The sequence below is a fragment of the Haliotis asinina genome, chromosome 6 (assembly GCF_037392515.1).
Source record: "Haliotis asinina isolate JCU_RB_2024 chromosome 6, JCU_Hal_asi_v2, whole genome shotgun sequence".
In the NCBI taxonomy this organism is placed as follows: domain Eukaryota; kingdom Metazoa; phylum Mollusca; class Gastropoda; order Lepetellida; family Haliotidae; genus Haliotis; species Haliotis asinina.
In genome coordinates this window covers 37796744-37815970 of record NC_090285.1, presented here as the reverse complement: position 1 = coordinate 37815970, position 19227 = coordinate 37796744, and the positions used below count along the sequence as shown (strand labels likewise).

At 38.3% G+C, this 19227-nt stretch overlaps 1 protein-coding gene across 1 annotated transcript; it reads right to left on the bottom strand.

The window, feature by feature from the left end:
* Positions 1-558: 558 nt before the first annotated feature.
* On the bottom strand, positions 559-19150 carry LOC137287609 (1-acyl-sn-glycerol-3-phosphate acyltransferase gamma-like). The gene is made up of 9 exons (XM_067819986.1): positions 19077-19150; positions 14092-14277; positions 9940-10109; positions 8041-8208; positions 7312-7465; positions 6299-6404; positions 3801-3879; positions 1777-1975; positions 559-1547 (listed from the first exon to the last, which is right to left on the bottom strand). Exons 2-9 carry the CDS (start codon positions 14267-14269, stop codon positions 1471-1473), a joined length of 1131 nt encoding a protein of 376 aa, XP_067676087.1. The 5' UTR covers positions 14270-14277; positions 19077-19150; the 3' UTR covers positions 559-1470.
* Positions 19151-19227: the final 77 nt, after the last annotated feature.

Genomic DNA, 19227 nt, shown 5'->3' with positions numbered 1-19227 from the left:
CAACAAGCCATACAATCCACAAACAATAAGACATACAAAGTCTGTGAATGTGTATAACAATGTCAGAAGTCACCTAAATCAAGAGATATCTCTGCAAGCATTTTCTGTTCTAATGGACAACAGAACACTGGATTTCATTCAAGAAAAGAGGTAACAAAACAATCACTACAGAGCTTTGTGTATAAAAATAACTAAGCACAATATGTCACTAGTCGATATATCAAATACTTGATCTACTACCCTGTAGCTGTTGTTCTTTCATCCTAAGACACTCTGCATAAATCAAACACCGGGTCATGTATGTATGATTTTTCACACATATGCAATAAACTTTCACATGTGTCGCCATTCTATTTAAAGTGTGATAAACTATCTCATGTCTGGGAATGGCTAATATTACTAAAAAACAAAACTATCATTGATAGGGAAAATTATAAATGATTATCGCTATGAAAAATGTGTTATATATTCACTTTCATGATAAAAACTGTTTGTTAATAATCCATGTAAAAACTTTTCACCACTCACCAGCGAAGTTAAACTTATTTATTTTACACATTTTTGGCATTTTTCATTCAAAGTAATATTTCTCCAATCATCTCCAATATTTATCGAACATCTATCGATATTTAGTTAACGATAATCAATCTCTATTTCTCTTGAAAAGCCAACTCTTCTCATGATAGTAACGTTCCTGTTAATTTTCACATAATTTACGCTTTGGTTAAATATGCTGCAATGCTAAAAAATGGTTAGCATCACTGGAGTTTTAGTGAACACATTTCACATGCAACAGAAAACAAAAAGATAATGTGTATTAAGGCCAAACCAGTTTCATTCCTTGTTACATTAATGCACATGTAATGACTATACACACTTTTAACATATCTATTTATCATTGTGTATGTCTCTAAATTAACTGGGTTGTTAAATTTGAACCCCAAATCAACTGTTCCATACCTCAACTTCTGGGAATATGACTCATGGTATTCTTAACCTTAAGTTGGTAATTTATTCAAATTATTGTCCCATAAAATGCAAAGAGATTTAAAATGAATTAATTAAAATCAAGCGAACACAGGATGTTTTTCCTGTTAAAATTAAAAGAAATCAATGTCAACCATCAGAATAAGCCTCTAACTAAAACACTTGGTATATCTGTTAGTCCATAGTTTTTATACTTATTCTCACATGCTATGAATCAACATAGTAAAGCATAATGGTAATGTTACTGAGTAGCATAACACTATATGAAGAGACATATAATATTCATCAATGGGAGTTTTAATGGCAAGGTTGGAATAAAACAGATTTTCACACTCATACAAAACTACACATTCGAGAACTAGAAACTCATGTGTGTAAAATTCTGTCTCAAAAATATACAATGAAGTGCCACACACTTTGGTGATTGCAATTGTAGAAAATGATGGGCAGTTGAAAGCCAGGACTCCCTGTGCTGTGAGATGGCTAGTTTTCCTTCTTCCCATATTCAGAACCTTTCTTAATTTCTGTGACGGAAATCATCATACGGACTCCAACAGATGCTGTAAACAGAAGATGATAGCGTGAGACACTTTTCAAACAAGTATCAGATGTAAGATACGTAAGATGTGTGCAAAATACAGCATCATTTTTATTAACTGCAAGTCTTTGAGAAGCAATTAGAGCTCTACTTACCTACTCTACAAACTCAGTACAGCTCCATCTACATATTGTACTAGCACACTACAGCTCCACGTGCCTGTTGTACTAATACACTACAGCTCCACCTACCTATTGCAACAACGATGACAAAGATGAGCTGCTGAGTGAGGGATCCTGACAGGAAGATCCCTCCTAGATAGTGGAACAGAGGTACACAAGTGATCACTGCCCACACAAGGAAGAATACCAAGTCCTGGACACGTCGTGGTTTGTGATAGTCTTTACCTTTGAATGTGTTTGTCTGAACAAAATGGTCATAAATCTCATCCTGTAATAAACAAAAATATTATTGAAACACAGATCCAGAAAAGATTGCTCTTTACTTTACTGTACTTAATAAACATAATATTAAAAGTACATCATATTACACATTTATTCCTGGCATACTCAAAGCGCTGACATATTACCCCTGGTCAACGAGTACAGAACACTCCCTGTGGAGGATACATCCAGTCGCTTGTCAGGCGCTCAAGGTTCAAATTCATTCTACTATTTTATCATACCAGGTACTCAGTTTTCTGATGGGTGGACAGAGGCAATTTTGAACAAATAAACTCAATTGCCTAAGGTGAGACTACATGTATTACATGTGCTTCTTGTGAGGCAGGATTAAAGTCCTAGAAACTCTCGGGAGTCTCAGGACAGCAATGACCAATCACACCACTGCTAAAGTTTGCCAACACAGTAAACAACATATATATTACACATACAGATTACGAAATGTTAGACACAAGGTACTACAGTCAGGCCGTGTTAATCGGGACACTTATGTTTTTCATCAAACACGTTCGGATAGTGAAACGTACGGACTACTGAAACAAACTTTTATGAACACAACTACAGTAGAGTTACTTCCCTTTGACAGGGCAATACACTACAAGATATTTCTTGTAGTGGGCCTTGAAAGTTCTCATGAAGCCAGCATCCACTGGCTGAATGTGTGATGTGGTGTTTAGAGGCAAGAAATGAACTTTTACACTGGCACACTTGTGACTGGCAGCATTCTCACAAAGTAAGATCATGTGTCAACCATGCGATTGCATCTGTCTGTCAAATGATCACAAACCCTATCCGATGTCCGAAATTGTGCTCTTGCCGATAGAATGTCCAAATTCTTGACCAAAATGTTTACACATAAAATCAAAACTGGCTATAGGGTTTTCTCTTTGTATCTACAAATTGATCTTGTACGGCACTAAGTTCACATCTTTTACGCCTAGGGGAGGGACTTGCCATTATGACTGACAAATGTCAGCTGATCTCATTTTGACACGATCAGTGTTTCATACAGGAAGTAAGCATGACAGGTATTACTCCAACTAACCAAAAGTGAGACCTACTAATTGATCAAAATCACAAACTAACAACATCTTCAACTCTGAAGTGTCACTTAACAATTACCACTGAATGGGGCTCATGGTGTGAAGGGATTATCCAAACCTTTCTGATGTACCACCAGATTAATGAAGCAAAACTTTGTGTAATTAGCTAATCAGTTATCACTGATTAGCGTCCAGACACGGAGAGTGAAGCACCGGATTATTGAATCAAAAGGTAATGAGTTTACATAGTATACAAGATTGGTTACAGCTAGTTATTGTTTGGATATTGTGGGAATCGAAATTGTCGGGGTCCGGACTAACGTGGCCTGACTGTACTTACATTTACCAGTGAAGTAAACTAAACCATGACGCGTTGTCATATAATGGACGTAGTTATATAACAAACTATTCTGGTGGGTCCCAGTGGCATGCTGCATATTTCAGTCAAAATGCACATGAAGAACAATGGATAAAACAAACTGAAAATAATGGTTCTTTTGAGCTTGTTATATGTATACAGTAAACACCTGTCAGTTATGCCTCTAACACATGACTGCATCTTCTAATTTACTAAGTACAGAGCACTCTGTCCAACTCGGACTGTCTTTCTCAGATTGCTGCATATACCGGATTGAACTTCAACAGTCCCAGCATAATCCTTCTTTGTAGATTGCTGTCTAATTTGGACATTTTAGTCAGTCCCAAGCCAGTCTGAATTAGACACAGTGCTCTGTATGACCATCACATCACATCAGGATGTTAGACTGATACCTTTTCATGAAAAAGATTCCTCAACCATTCAGCACAATGAGCATCTGTGTCGACAGGGACACTTTCTAAATTAATCCGCCTGTAAACAGAGTTCATGTACTACACAATACAAAAGTTGATTTGATTACATTTACGTAATGTAAATATAGGTAAGAGACACTTCAGTAAGACACAGGTCACTCATAACATGAACCTGTTGTAAGGTAAATTGTATCTGACAGAACTCATGTTGTGATCTCCAGAAGAGTTTGGTTTGGTTGTTGTTTTACGCTGTACTCAGTAATATTTCAGTGGTGTGTAAATACGGGTCCAGACCAGGCAATCCGGTGATCAACTGCATCAGCATCAATATACGCAACTGAGATATGATGTTATGTGTCAACCAAGTCAGCAAGCCTGAACACCCGATCCCTTCAGTGGCCTCTTACAACAAGCATGGGTTACTGAAGATCAGTCCAACATGTATCTTCAAACCCTTCTCTCAAAGACAATTCTGACACAGAAAAAGTCTGATATATCACACTATGCCTCTAGTCACAGACAGTTGGGTTTCACTTTAACATTTCTGCTAGTCAAAAGCCAATGATAAAGATCTTTTCATAACATGCATACTATGAACAAGGAATTTGGATACAATGAAAGCTTATATGTGAAGATGCCTCTTCGATTAGGCATTTTGATCAAAATGCAAGTTTTACTACAAAACAATATCAGTGGCTTTTGGACATGGTCAGTCAAAACAAATGTGTGATCTATCTCAAGAACAAGACAATACCCGTTCAAACAACACTAATTCTATTTCTAGAAACGAAAATACTTGTCTAATATGCGATAATACTGGCTAATTGGCAGTACCGGTAATATTTAGGATAAATAGGACTCTGAGAGGTCCAGGACTACGTGGGTAATCCAGGTGAATTTAACGTGAGTGAGTCAGTTTAGTTTTATGCAGCTTTAGCAAAATTCCAGCAATATCAGGATAGAGGTCACGAGAAATGTGGTGAGTGAGTTTACTTTTACGCCATCTTCAGCAATATTCCAACAAAATCATGAGAGACGACACCACAAATGGGCTTCAGACATAGTACTCATGTGGGTAATCGAACCTGGGTCTTTGGCGTGACAAGTAATGCTTTAACCACAAAGATAAAGCACTGCCCCGTGTTTGAACCGAAGGTCAGGTGAGGATCTTTGATTTATTGTCTATATTCGCCTTAAGAAATAGATTGGCATTATGGTTTAGTATTACACTGATGGATGCAAGTGTTTCCATTTTTTAGTTTCATGGGTTTCATATACAGAGACATCAGCTGCTACAGTATCCAGCATTTTACTAACTTCTGAGAGGGTTAGCATATTGATGCATTGTGATACAAATTCATATGGACTGATTCAGAACAAAGTTATCTGTGTTTGGTATCTGTGAATGCTGTAACACTGATGTGCTGATACATCTGGCCAGGATATTCTCTAATGGGATCAAAATGAACTGGTGGACTAATCCAGTATCCCAATCAATAGCCAGTATTTCTGGAAGGATATTAGTAATCCTAACTGAAAATAAATATAAAACTAATTCACGGAGTCAGTTTAGTCAGGTCTGTCACCCATCTAGACCAGTAAATATTTGGGTTAGAACCAGCAGTCTTCTGTAACATATGCTTGTTGTAAGAGGTGAGTAATGAGATTGGGTGGCCAGACTCACTGACTCAATTGCGTAGATCGTTGCTCAAGATGTTGGTCACTGTATGTCTGGTCCAGACAGACTGCTGCAATATAGCTGGAATATATCCCCGATAATATTATTACCTCCCTTGGTTGCCACCGCATTCTCACAATAGCCAACCAGATAAGCCGCTGTTACAACCAAGCTAGCCAGTGTCTGCAAGGATAGTGGCTGCAGCTATGAAGGTTTGTTCGCAGCGCAAACTGTCAGATCCCAAAAATATATCCAAGAACAACTGTTTCAGAGTTCGTCTGGATGAATTGTGTTCCCAAGATTAATCGATCGGATAATTTGACAGGCGAAAATGAGATGTGATTGGTATGGTCAAATTCCCAGTGTACACATCTGACTGAATAAAAAGCCAGCCAAGGGAGGTAATAAAAGTATCTGGCCGTAGATGCATCCAGGGTATAGTGGAGACTTATCAGAGAATACACCATGGGGATATCGAGGGTGAGTTAAATCACAAACCAACCAACCATTACTTCTATCAAATTAAATCAAATTTAAGTAAAGTTAAAGGGGGCAATATACAGAAAAATTAAACCCTAACCGCGTTGTGGATGCTCCAGTATGGGACATTCACAACATTCAATTTTCCTAGTCCACAAGTCCTGCAACCATGACAGATACATTGACTAAGAGAAGATAACTCACACTTGATGGCTCATTATGTACCAAATTTTCATATGACTCAGATCATGTTCATATAAGACCATAATAAGACATCAATAAACCAAATTAATGATACAACCAAAGTAAACTCTCATACCTGACATAAAGTCGAGATGACAGAGGTTTTCCCTGTAATATATTCATTAACGTCGGCTCTGGACCCGTCTGGTCAAATCCAATTGTTAAATCCAAAATTGTAGGTACTGAAAAGACAATGAATATCATCAAGCAAGTAATACTCCTTAAAAATCCAACATGGAATTAAAGATGCTAAAATTTAATCATTAATCACTGGCAAAATAATGTGGTGCTATACCTTCAAGGTTCATGATCAAATTTCGAAATTTCTAAATTTTCATCTTTATTTTGCATAATTAAAATAATTCTTGTTCCTCTTGACAGCCTGTTGCTAATATCTGAAGCAATGATTTCTGCAATGCAATGATTTTCTCCAATTTCATTTGTGCACCTGATTTTGATTTTTTGATGTCATGTCATTCATGGTCATGACAGTGTTCTAATGCAACCATGACATCATGCACTCAAGCTGGAATAATTACAGGAAAGTTTTACTTCCTGTCACAGAATTGTAGCATTCTAAACAAGCAAATGATATAGATACAAAATAACCTCACACATCACTACATTTTGAAACAACTTATCATAAACAAAATATTGTGAAGTAATGTATTTGAAGCTATATTTGTTTGAAATTCAATCCCAATACATGGCATTTGTCCCTAGATATCAGCATTAAAACAAATGGATGTCCAGTTAAGAGTGTCATATATAAGAACAATCAGAATAGACACTGCTGCAAGAATCTGGCTGAAACATCATTATCAAAAATGCTGCAAAACAGCAACTACAAAACACTACTCTCTATCAGTGAGGGACTCAGGGAGGGAGGAAGGGAGTTAGCATGATTCCAGAAAAGGGAATCATATACGAGTCTTCAGCATGACGAGTAGTTGCATTAACCACTAAGCTATCTAAGAGAAGAGTTTCACCTGAACACACAGTATGTTTATTCCGCTTACAGTAGGATGTGATATATCACTTTGAAGAGGTGAGAATCTGTTCCCACCAAGCTTGACATGTGTAACCTACTTTTCCCCCTCAAGCCATTGATAGAGAGGATGAAGCCCTTGGGTCGGGGAAGCAGGTGGTGCTTCAGATCCTTGTAGCCCTTGGCCCGGGATACTTCCAGACTCGCCTTGTGTTTGGACTCTGTGAACCGTGTCCCTTCTGGAAACAGCAGGAGCTGACAAAAGATGTATCAGTATGTTCAATTCATAAGAACCACCTCCATCGAGTAGTTTTGTTTAGACTGTCCATTTGGAAAGCAAAAGGTCTGTGCGATGCCCTGCCGTTTCATACCAAAAGACGTTAAGATATTGTACTTGCCATGTGCTTGGCATTAATGAGTACAACAAGGACTGGTCAGCTCAGAGTCAGTATAATGTTTCTGAGTGGGTTATTCATACATAAACTGAGTCATGGTATCAGTGGTGTCTCATAGCTAGCACTATAAAACCAACTTCAGTGGCCCAGTAGTCATTGGGATAGTCAGTTACACACATGCACACACATACTTACTGTGGCCCAGTAGTCATCAGGATAGTCAGTTACACACACGCACACACATACTTACTGTGGCCCAGTAGTCGAGTTGATAGTCAGTTACACACACACAGAGTTAATGTAGTCATCGGGATAGTTACACACACAGACATACAGTGAGCCAGTAGTCATCGGGATAGTCAGTTACACACACAGACATACTTACTGTGACCAGACGTCATCAGGATAGTCAATTATTCACACAGACATACTTACTGTAACCCAGTAGTTGTCGGGATAGTCAGTTATACGTTGTAAATCCTCCACTAATGTCTTCCTATCTGACTCCCACTTCCTCTTGAGGAAGATGCTTTCTGTGAAGTACCATGCCCATCCAATCAGAGGCACATACTTTAACATCTCCTTGCCGTAGATCTTTGTGCCCTGCAGAAACAAGACTTAGGTTATTTCATATACACATAATGAACCATCTACACAATTTGTCGCCTGTCTCAAGTGAGGAAATTTTCATTTCCGCCCACAATATTCAAGATAACAGTCCATTAACTGAGCCAATCCACGAACTGGCTTACTTGACATAGCTTCTTTATGTTCGTATTGAACAGTATTTGAGCTTTATGACTGCAGCCTGTAAATAATCAAGGCTCACAAATCAATCCAGTGACTGATATTATGGGAAATGCTCAACACAGAACAGGGATACTTGACATGCCCTCAACCAGTCACTGAGGCTTACTACACCAGCCATTTGTTCCATTCTTACACCCAGCATAGCCCAGAAACCCCTCAGCACCGGTCACAGAAAGAAACTGTTCATCATATCATTTCCATCCATGATATTATCGGGCAAAGAATGTACATAAAGACGTGTGAGAACCCAAGTGATGACGGTAACTTCATTCCAGTACTGTGTGGATGAACTGTAAGAAGTACCAGGGTTTTCCAAAAGCAAGCCCTCTCTTTTGGAGGTCCAAGGACTTCTATTCAGAATTTTCTTACCATGGGCTTCTATTTAATTCCAAAGTGTGTCAAATGTGTCCAACTTTCTGGTACTGCTCCTAATGCAGAAAAGGTGGCCATTATTGATCTGAACAGTCAACTATGAGGCACAATGTAGGTTTGGACAAGGGTGAGATGGATATCGACGATGATGAAGCAAGTAACGGTAATGACAAGGATCCTTTCAGTGAAATTGAGCCATTTGACTGACTTGTTAGAAACCTCATACAGTGTATGAAATAGCGTCTGAATGGCGGCCCGCTGCTTGCTAGTGACATGGCGGGCTTACAACTATATTTTATAGCCGGCCCTGTGCACCTTTATATTTAACAAGGATATATATTTGACCATGTCATTGACTAGGGGAAATATTTCAAAAATAATTTACAGTTGTGGTAACTAGATGATGTCCAAATAGTTCATGATCAATCAAACTGATCAACCTACCCATGTATAACACTACATGTGTCTGGTCTAGAGAATGCTTTCAGCCGATGAATGATGTCATTCTTTTTTTAATGGCAGTGACACTAAGTAAAATAACAGTGACCACCAGGTTATGGTTATATTAAATTTGCTTTTGCACATGTTTCATTTTACATCACTACAAGTAATTCATTAATTACTTTCTTTTAACACCATATCTCAGTTTCCTAGATTGAATACAGGGCTGGTCAAATGTTAATAGGGCTGGTGACAATTTTAGTTATCAGCCCTGTGGGCTTTCTGTCTTTTTGTCGGAGTTTCATGATGGCACAAACTATGTCAACTGCAATGCTCCTTCATGCAACGGATTGACTCATTTAGACCCCATGGTGCTCATGATCATGTTTTAAACATTTCAAAGTTTACAAGAGTTATATTTGAGTTATATCTGAGTTAAATTTGAGTATACGTTCTGTTTCACTGCATAGTCATTCCAATATTCGTAAAAGTAATATTAAAAAGATTTCCTTCACTTATCGCCGCATGAACTTTTATTCCAAATGATGGTAAAATACATTCCGAGTATAATCCCATGTTTCCGAATATAAGCCCAGACTTCTATCTGGTTTCAAAGTTCACTTGTCAGAAACTGTAGTTCCCATAGAGAAATTCTGGGCTTGCTTTCGGAAAACCCTGGTTATGCACCCCACAGTTTCGACTTGGACTCACCCCCAACATGCCGAATCTCTCTGCTAATATCCAGGCCATGAGCCAGTCAATGTCATACTTGTGGTTCATAATAACGAGGACATGTTCCTTGCCGATCATCTTCAGATCCTCATCACTGACATGCAGCAGACAGTCCGAGCCTGACCACCATTGTGCCAGAAATGTGAAATCTGGAAAAATAAGCATTGTGTGGTTTCAAACTGCATTTTTCTCCTTTCGTAGTTTCATCAACATGATTTCTTTGCATTCATGCTGTAAACTGTGTGAGTGAGTGGGTGAGAGTGAGAAAAAGTGAGAGTGAGTTTGAGAAAGTAAGCGAGTTGAGTGAGAGAATGAGAAACTGAGTTTAAGTGAAAGTGAGAGAAAGTGAAAGTGAGTGAGAAAGTGAGAGTGAGAGAAACTAAGTGAAAGAGTGAGTGAGTGAGTGAGTGAGTGAGTAAATGAGCAGGTAAAACAGCATGTTTGACATAGTGAAACCTTACATGCTGGCACAAACCTAGACAGCATAATCAGGAAAAACCAGGACAAAAACCCAAAATAACAGGCTTGTGGCACGCCAAACAGAGAATTTTGGCCCCTCGGGCACGTGGGCCACCCATGTCCTCCTAAGAAATGAGTGAATACAAGCTTACTAAACACTTTACTATAATAAGCAATTTCCCAGTTATATGATGTTGGACAAGACAGATAGCTGAGTTCAAACAGACGTAAAATGTGCACAATGAATCACCATTTCCCAGGCTGATTTTCAGATACTTCTCCAAAAATACCCGCACAAACTCTACGTCATTACCCTTTTCAGTCTGCATCCAATTATGTCTTAGCAGATCGACACAGGGAACAGCAGACAACAGGGAATACTGAGACATGAGTGAGCTAGTGAGTATAATTTTACACCACCTACAGTAATATTCCAGCAATATCAAAGGATGAATATAGAGATTTTTCTGGGTTACATCTTCTCTTTTTATTCAGGAGTATTCAGATAGGTTCTACCTGATCATGGGGATAAAATCACCTGAGTGAATGAGTGAGTGAGAGAGAGGTGAGAGAGAGAGAAAGAGAGAGAGAGAGAGAGAGAGAGAGAGAGATAATCCAGTGATTGGGATACAATGATATGTCTCAACCAACATGGCTTCTTGCCTCTTGCAACAAACATAGGTTACTGAACATCAGTTCTAACCTGGATCTTTACTGGTCCAATAAGCAAAAGAAAACTATTAATACCAGAGGATGAAACATAAGTCAATACTCAATATCCAAAAAACACCGAGCTGAGGCCAGGCAAACCAGTACTTGATAACGTGTCTGATAACCCTTGCTTTCAAGGGTTATGATATTACATAAGAGAAGTCAAATAAAGCAACCATGTTATCTTCATGAAGCTTTATCAACAAACTAGGGCACTGGTGTCATTATGACTATTTAGAACTCATGCCAGCAGGTGGTACGGTATTAAGACAAATTACTGCAATTGTTATTGAGACAAATTACTACAATTGTCAGTACAGCCTTTCATTAATAGTACTGGGCTTCTTTGTTTAGAGTCTGTTTGGCTCAAAAGCAGATTGATGAATTGCAGTTTAACTCGAAAACTAATAAACATCTAATGCTCCATGAAATGATGATCATAATCAAAACATCAGACCAACTCTGTGATTGTTTCTTCTAAGATGCTTCGGTGAAAGATCAAATCTTTATCAGATGATAATGTACACTTTTTGCATTACATCACAATGTGTTGACGTCACTGTACTATTCCAGTCTGCCCCCCGTAATCGAACCTTTTTGCATTACATCACAATGTAACCGATGTCACAATGGATGTCAGTTGGGTTCTCTCATGGGTTCAACTCAAAATTTTACAGAGACACAGTAATGTTTGCAATGTTTACAGTCCCACAATGCAATCATAGAATGTCGCATGACTAATCAGCTTCAGCTGCGTGTACTGATCTAACCTTGTATGGTTTAAGAGAATGTAATTAAAATGATCTAGAGAAGAGATTTAACTCGAACATAAACCGTCACCAAACTGTTCATTTGTTTTTCTAGCAACGTTTGTCTTAACGTAGGGGACTGACAAGTCAAAAGAACAGCACGTCAGTTAGGCGTGTGCAAGGATTCACAGACACCGTCATTTGTTTTCTGCCATAGATTAATCAAAAATTAGGCTTAGAAATTATTAAATACGGCATTTTAGGACAGAAATACAGTTCATGCTACCACCATGCATAGCGTAATAAAGCACTTTAACAATATAATAGTTCAGGGCGAATGTTTGCTTTATTACACTATACATGGTGGTAGAATGAACTGTATTTCTTAAATAAAACAGCAGAATATATGTCCTAAAACTAAAAATGTTGTTTAACAAACTATCATTAAAATATTGACACAGTTCACTGTTTCATATGAGGGAGGTGTGCGCAGAAAGCGATAGCCATGTGTTCAGGAAGCATGTGCACAAGTGCTGAGAAAGTTATTGATTCATTAACCTGAGCTGTGCCATCCTCTCTTGCACACGTTGTCACCTGGCTGTCCCTTTCTTTGCACTTGTCTCTTGTACCAAACAGGAAACTGTGTGAATATTTAATGATAGTTTGACAACTTTTTTCGTTTTTAGGACATTAATTCTACAAAAATCTCACAGAGTTGGTCTGATGTTTTGATTCAAAGTGAGCTTATGTATTGATCTGACAGTTATCCCACAGTGGAAGGACCTTGACCTGAACCCATGACCTGGTAACCAATAGCACGAGAAATGTCAGCCAATAGTATAAGCAATGGCTATGTTGTTTGGTCGATGATGTTGATGTAGACTACATTGCTACATTATATTTGATCTGTGATAAGAGAAACAATAAGAAAGGATGCAAGTTGCCATGCTTACGTGTTGAAATAGAACCTTTCAAAATAAATCAATTATTTTACCTATCTGTACGCAAACTATGATCTGACATTTTTGTGTGTACGCATGTAAGGTGAAGTTACATGTGTAGTTACAACAATTCAAGTGTACTTATACGCAATTGACTTGAGTGTTCACATAAACATTTGCGCAATTTATGCAGATACGCAGCTTATCTCTACCCCTGATTTATGATTTAATTCTGCATAAGTTTTCTAAACGTCTCTAACTGGGCCAGGTAGCTAATCAGAATAGCTTTATCTCAGTGACAATACCACTGATCATGAAACAAACTGTGATAGCATAATATTTTCACAATAACCCTAAATTGGACATGTTAAACTCATTAGCCAGTTATACAAGTTCAATGGAGATCACAGTCCAGCCTGAGTGATGAAGTCTTATGGAAATATGCGAGGGTTCTGTAAAGTACTATAATGGGGTAGTCTACAGACCAGCAAGATAAGTAATTAGATGAATGACAGGAAACCTATATTTCCTGCTTTTGCACCATTTTTCACATTAATTCCAGCAATATTCCAACAACATTCACAACTGGGACACCAGAAAATAAGTTTCACACATTGTACCCACAGGGAGAATTGAACTCAGTTCTTCGGCAAGAGGATCAGCCACCTTAACCACTAGGCGACCCCATCGCTCCTCCTTCCTCCTAGCCTAGTGGTTAAAGTGTTTGCTTGTCATGCCAAACACTCAGGTTCAATACCCTATGTGGGTACAATGTGTGAAGCCCACTTCTGGTGTCCCCTACCATGACAATGCTAGAATATTGCTAAAAGCAGCGTAAAACCAAACTCAGTCAGTCAGTCTTTCCTGACAAGAATTTGGTAAAATGAATGGAACTCTTCATCCATCCAGACCTGAGAAGATCCGGGTTAGAAAATTGATCTTCAATAACCCATGCTTGTCGTAAAGGTGACTAACCAGGTGGTCAGGCTTGCGGACTTGGTTGACACTTGTCATCAGTTCCCAGTTGTGCAGATCTATGCTCATGCTCTTGATCTCTGGATTGTCTGGACTAGACTTGATTATTTACAGACAGCTGCAATATAGCTGGAGTATTGCTGAGTGCAGTGTTAACTACACTCACTCACTCATATATAATTCAAGATTTTTTTTTGCACACACCAGACACACATGATTTCTGTTTTAAGTAAAACCTTGGGTTAGCAACTGTGTCAGTATCAACAAGGATTACCAAAAAGCACTGCAATACTTACGACACCAGTGGGAGTAGGCCAAAAGGACGTTGACTTTGCGGTACAGATGTTTGTTGAACGGCCATATGACACATGAGCAGAGCATGAGAAAGGTGACGATAAGTCCGCTGACAATGAAGATGTAGCCAATGATCAGATGAAGAATGAACCAGGTCTTCATCTGACTCCACAAACCCATCCTGACCTCTGGAAAAGGGAGAAAACGCAATGAATACCAAATTCTAAAAACTGTTCTGATATTGGTCTCTGTTCTGTTACAAAAATCTGCATTTTTATTATGTTTCTCATCTTTCCCTTGTTTTCACTGTTTACGAAAGATTAACATTAACAAGAACAGCAATACCACAATCCTTTCTAGTCACTGACTAAGAATTCTTCATTATGGCCAGAGCATATTGTGAAAATGATATCATGAAAAAGTAACGTTTTCAATGCTTATTTTTCTAGAGCCGTATTGAGATTCAGCTTTTTCAAGGCATTTCCTGTTAAAATTAAGGTAAAAAGGACAGGCAATTATATAAGTAAACCTAATGAAAAAAATAACAAACACAACTTCAGAGCAATGTTATAGACTCTTTGCCCAGAGACTGTCCCCATGAATTGCTAACTATATTAGTTTGGAAAGGTAGTATATAAATACTATGAGGCACAATGTTCACGAATAATCTGTATCCAAACACCTTGGCTCTCAGTCTTCATTAGTTGGGTCCCAAAAATTATATATCATTTCAATGCGACTACTGCCTGGCTGGTGTACTGGCCTACAGTATCTGGTGACTAGTGATGCTTTGGTCGGAAAACCAGCCAATGTTGAATGGCTTAGCAGACACAATCTTCACTTCAAGTTTTAATTTGAAATTCAAAGCTTTTTCAAGTCTTTTTGAGGCAAAAACAGATTTTAAGGCTAAGTGTATAAATTGGATGGTTTTCAAGATTGTAGGAACCCTGAATAAAATAGATGCAAATGGACACTGAAATGCTGTTTCCAGATCCTGAGATACCCAAGAGAGGCAATTCTGAACAACAAATTACACTGCCAAAGATGAAAGGGACACATGTGATCTCCAACATGAAAGATGACATGGTCGTTATAGAGAACTTGTCAAGCATGCATCCACCTTCAACTTGTGCAAAGGTATCAGAAGACACATCCTCGATATCTCCACAGTATACATTCCGATAAGTCTCCACTTTACCATGGACGCATCTACGGCTCTGCCCGATAAATTTATTACCTCCCTTGACTGTCTTTAGATCCAGTCAGGCGTCTACGCTGGGTAGTTGAGTGAACCAATCACAACTCACTTTCGTTTTTTGAATTACCTAACCGATTATACTTGGCAACAGAAACCATGCAGAGGTTCTCTGGAAGAGGTAGAAGGCGTTCTTGCATACGTTGTTTTAAAGTTTCGGACCTGTCAATTTGTTTGTATGATTTCCCTAAAATCTGGGACGCACTGCGAGCAAACCTTTGCAGTTGCGACCGCTACCTTTGTTGACACTGGCAAGATCAGTTATAACGGCGGCCTAGCTGATTGGCTACTGTGAGAAGGCGGAGCCAGCAAAGGGAGGTAATAAATTTATCGGGCAGAGCCGTAGATGCGTCCAGGGTATAGTGGAGACTTATCGGAACGTATACCCTGGAGATATCGAGGATGCAGAAGACATTACTTGAACGGTTGGTTGGTTGGTTTGCTGTTTAACGCTGCACTCGGCTACATTCCAGCTATATAGAAGCAGTTTGTGAATGTTTATGTCTGGACTAGACAATCCAGTGATCAGCATGAAGATTATTGACCTATGCAACTGGGATACAATGACGAGTCAACCAAGTCAGAGAGTCTGAGCACTCAATCCCATTAGTCCTCTCTTACAGTAAGCACTATTTATTGAAGACCAACAGACGTAACCCAGATCTTTACTGGTATTACCAGCTGATTACAGGGACAAAAATTTTTTTCAGAGTTTGTTCCCGGGAAAAGATATCTGCCTGTGCAATAATATGTGTAAGAAACAATATATTTCATTCACCTTATCTGTTCATTGAGCATGTTCTAAAATTTATCATTTTCCATATATTTGTCTAGTTTGCTTGTGAAAAGTCTATTTTCACTTGAAATACATAAAAATAATCTGCACAAGAAAATATGCTGATTTCTAATTGTAATTTTAACATGTTTAACCATGTAAAGAGCCCTTTACTGCATTTCTTTTTAAGAATTGAGGAAATTCTGTCTTTGAATGATAGAAATTGTTTTTTGCAATATATTAGGACATGTTTAGCTTACACCTATCTTGAATGTTTATTGAATAATAAACATATCTGAATTCAAAATAATAAAACACTGAAAATGGGACATCTGTTCTGTTGCCATGGTTACGAAGCATAGCTACATTAACAAACCCAGCAGAAATTAAAAACAAAGCCCAAAACTATATGATCAATACTGAGTGAGTGAGTGAGTGAGTGAGTGAGTGAGTGAGTGAGTGAGTGAGTGAGTGAGTGAGTGAGTGAGTGAGTGAGTGAGTGAGTGAGTGAGTGAGTGAATTTAGTTTCACACTACTCTTAGCAATATTCAAGCAATATTATGGCGGGGGACACCAGAAAATGGGCTTCACACATTGTACTCATGTTGGGAATCGAACCCAGGTCTTCAGCATGATGAATGAATGCTTTAACCACTAGACTATCCCACCGCCCCTTAGACAACCATGATAACATTGTTTTAGTATGATTAGTTTTAGGAACTGTTTCAACAAACATGACTAAGAACACTGACACATAAGCAACTGCAGTTTTGTTTACCAGTATAAGTGTTAGTCTAAAGTCCAAATCAAAAAGAGGTCCCTGACAATCTCCCACAATAACAAAAGCTCACACAGACCTTTGCTCAAGATGACCTACTGATCTGGACATGCTGGACCAGACGTTTAGTCATAGTCAACAGAAAGATTGACAGCACAAACTTCCCCTGGTGGCAACAAAATTCAGACAAATACAACAAGGATTTAGTTCAGCCTAAAGATTCACAATGACAGAATATTGATTTAGAGATCAATACCTGCATCAACAAGTCAACTATTCAAAATAACCACAAAACTGGTCAGTAAACTACCAGTTGTATAAACACAACAAAATAAAATCCTTAGTATCAGCTTCAGTGATATGAATGGGTGAACATGGTCTATACTGCTTTTAGCAATATTCCAGAATTATCACAGCAGGGGACATCAGAAATGGGCTTCACTTACCGTACCTATGTGGGCAATCAAAACTGGGTCTCTGGCAGTGATATGAAGATAACAGTTATGATGATGTGATGAACGAATGTGGCACATACATTGCAGTGATTTTGCTGTAGGTGAATGACAATAGGACATGTTCATCCATCTATTAACTTTTAAATGACAAGTTTTTATTGCATCATGCTTGATGTAAGTTTGGAAATATCTAATGACATTTCTTTTCACATTTAGCTGACATGGCTGAAGTCCAGGAGAATAATTATGAAACCATATGCATAAAACACATCTATTATTTTTACCGTACTGTAGGAAATGCTAACCTCTAAGGCCTGTAAATGCATCTGATTGCTTGTAGAACATTCCTTCTAAATTGCTCCGATATAAAAACACAAAAATCTCGAAATGAAAATATAATTATCAAAACATTAATATTACCTGTATCCTTGTCATGCTCTTGACGTTTAAATTTCTCATTCAACATACTATCACTCTCCATGCTGCTTATACTAGACTCGGCAATAGCGATATGTACAACACATGTGACGCACAAAATGAAATGTACAACACGTGAGACGTTTGTAGTATCCAGCAGCCACCAATAGAATTTCAAGTTCAGGTCAATATCTCACAGAAGACACTAGTATTCAATATGCTGTTGTGGTGTATTTCAGGAAGCTAGTACATCTACATGCAGCACATTACCCACTGTGTTCCAGCAAGCAATGATTGACATACGTTCATACATCAGGGGTCACTGAACAAAGATTACAGCATAACTACGAACAGCTGGAAATTGCCAACAGTCCCTGACCTGCTTAATAAGTTCCATAACTAGTACGTGGTAATCCTTGAGAGAACTTTGACCCAGGTTACATATTGTCATAATACCGTAACACCAAATGATTAAATCTGATTGTGATGAGGCTGTATAATCTACTCTTACGAAACAATCAAAATTTGTTTTATCTGCTTTCAAAATAGTTTACATTCTGATTGATCATTATACATGTTTGGGGCAAATATCTGACCTAGTTTCAACCCCATGTGTAAACATAGACTCTGAACTCAGGTGTGGGTGAATGCTAGTGAATATTCATCAGTTTATCAGAGTGTTTAGACACACTGGTGGTTCAACTAAGTTTGGTTCGCTTCCTTGGTATCAAATGACTGTCTTTGCTCATAAATACTCTCTGAAACAATCAAGCAGTTAATGAAGAAACAATGGCTGTGTTTCCACAGGGAGGAGCACCAATCTTCGTGTTCAATAACATTTTGAATTCGACCTTTTGATATATTTGTTCTAATCAAGCTGTTGTAGGCTACAAGTGTGTTACTCTAGATGCTACAACCAGAGATCAATGTGTGGTTTCTGCTGGAGCTGTTGATAAATGCATGTCCTTTCCCTCAAATTTACCTGGTCATACTCATCAGTAATCACTGTTTAAAATATATCTAAAAATACCCATCACACTGTGTTCTAAAATGCAATTTGCAGTCTGAAATTTAAAAACTAGATTCGTCGATTTATGTCGACGATGTTGCCGAGAGCCGCTATGTGGTCAAGATATCACCCTGATGCAGTGCCTATATCTTTTACTGTCTATATTACTGCATCGCGGCTCTCTATGATGACTCACTTATTGGTGTACATTACTATTAACTAGCTCTGTGGTAATTGTGTGGCTCCGTGTGTGTTTCACTGGAACATATATATTCCATGTCTTGTTGATGCATATTACCTTCAAGACTTCACGAATTACCCCCTAACAACGCTGTTAGCTTTGAAAAACAAGGCCTCACATGTTAACCTTTGACCTTGAGCGATCGAACACGTTACACTTGTCGTAATAGTCAATCGATCATGTCAGAATTATTTGCATACATTTGTAA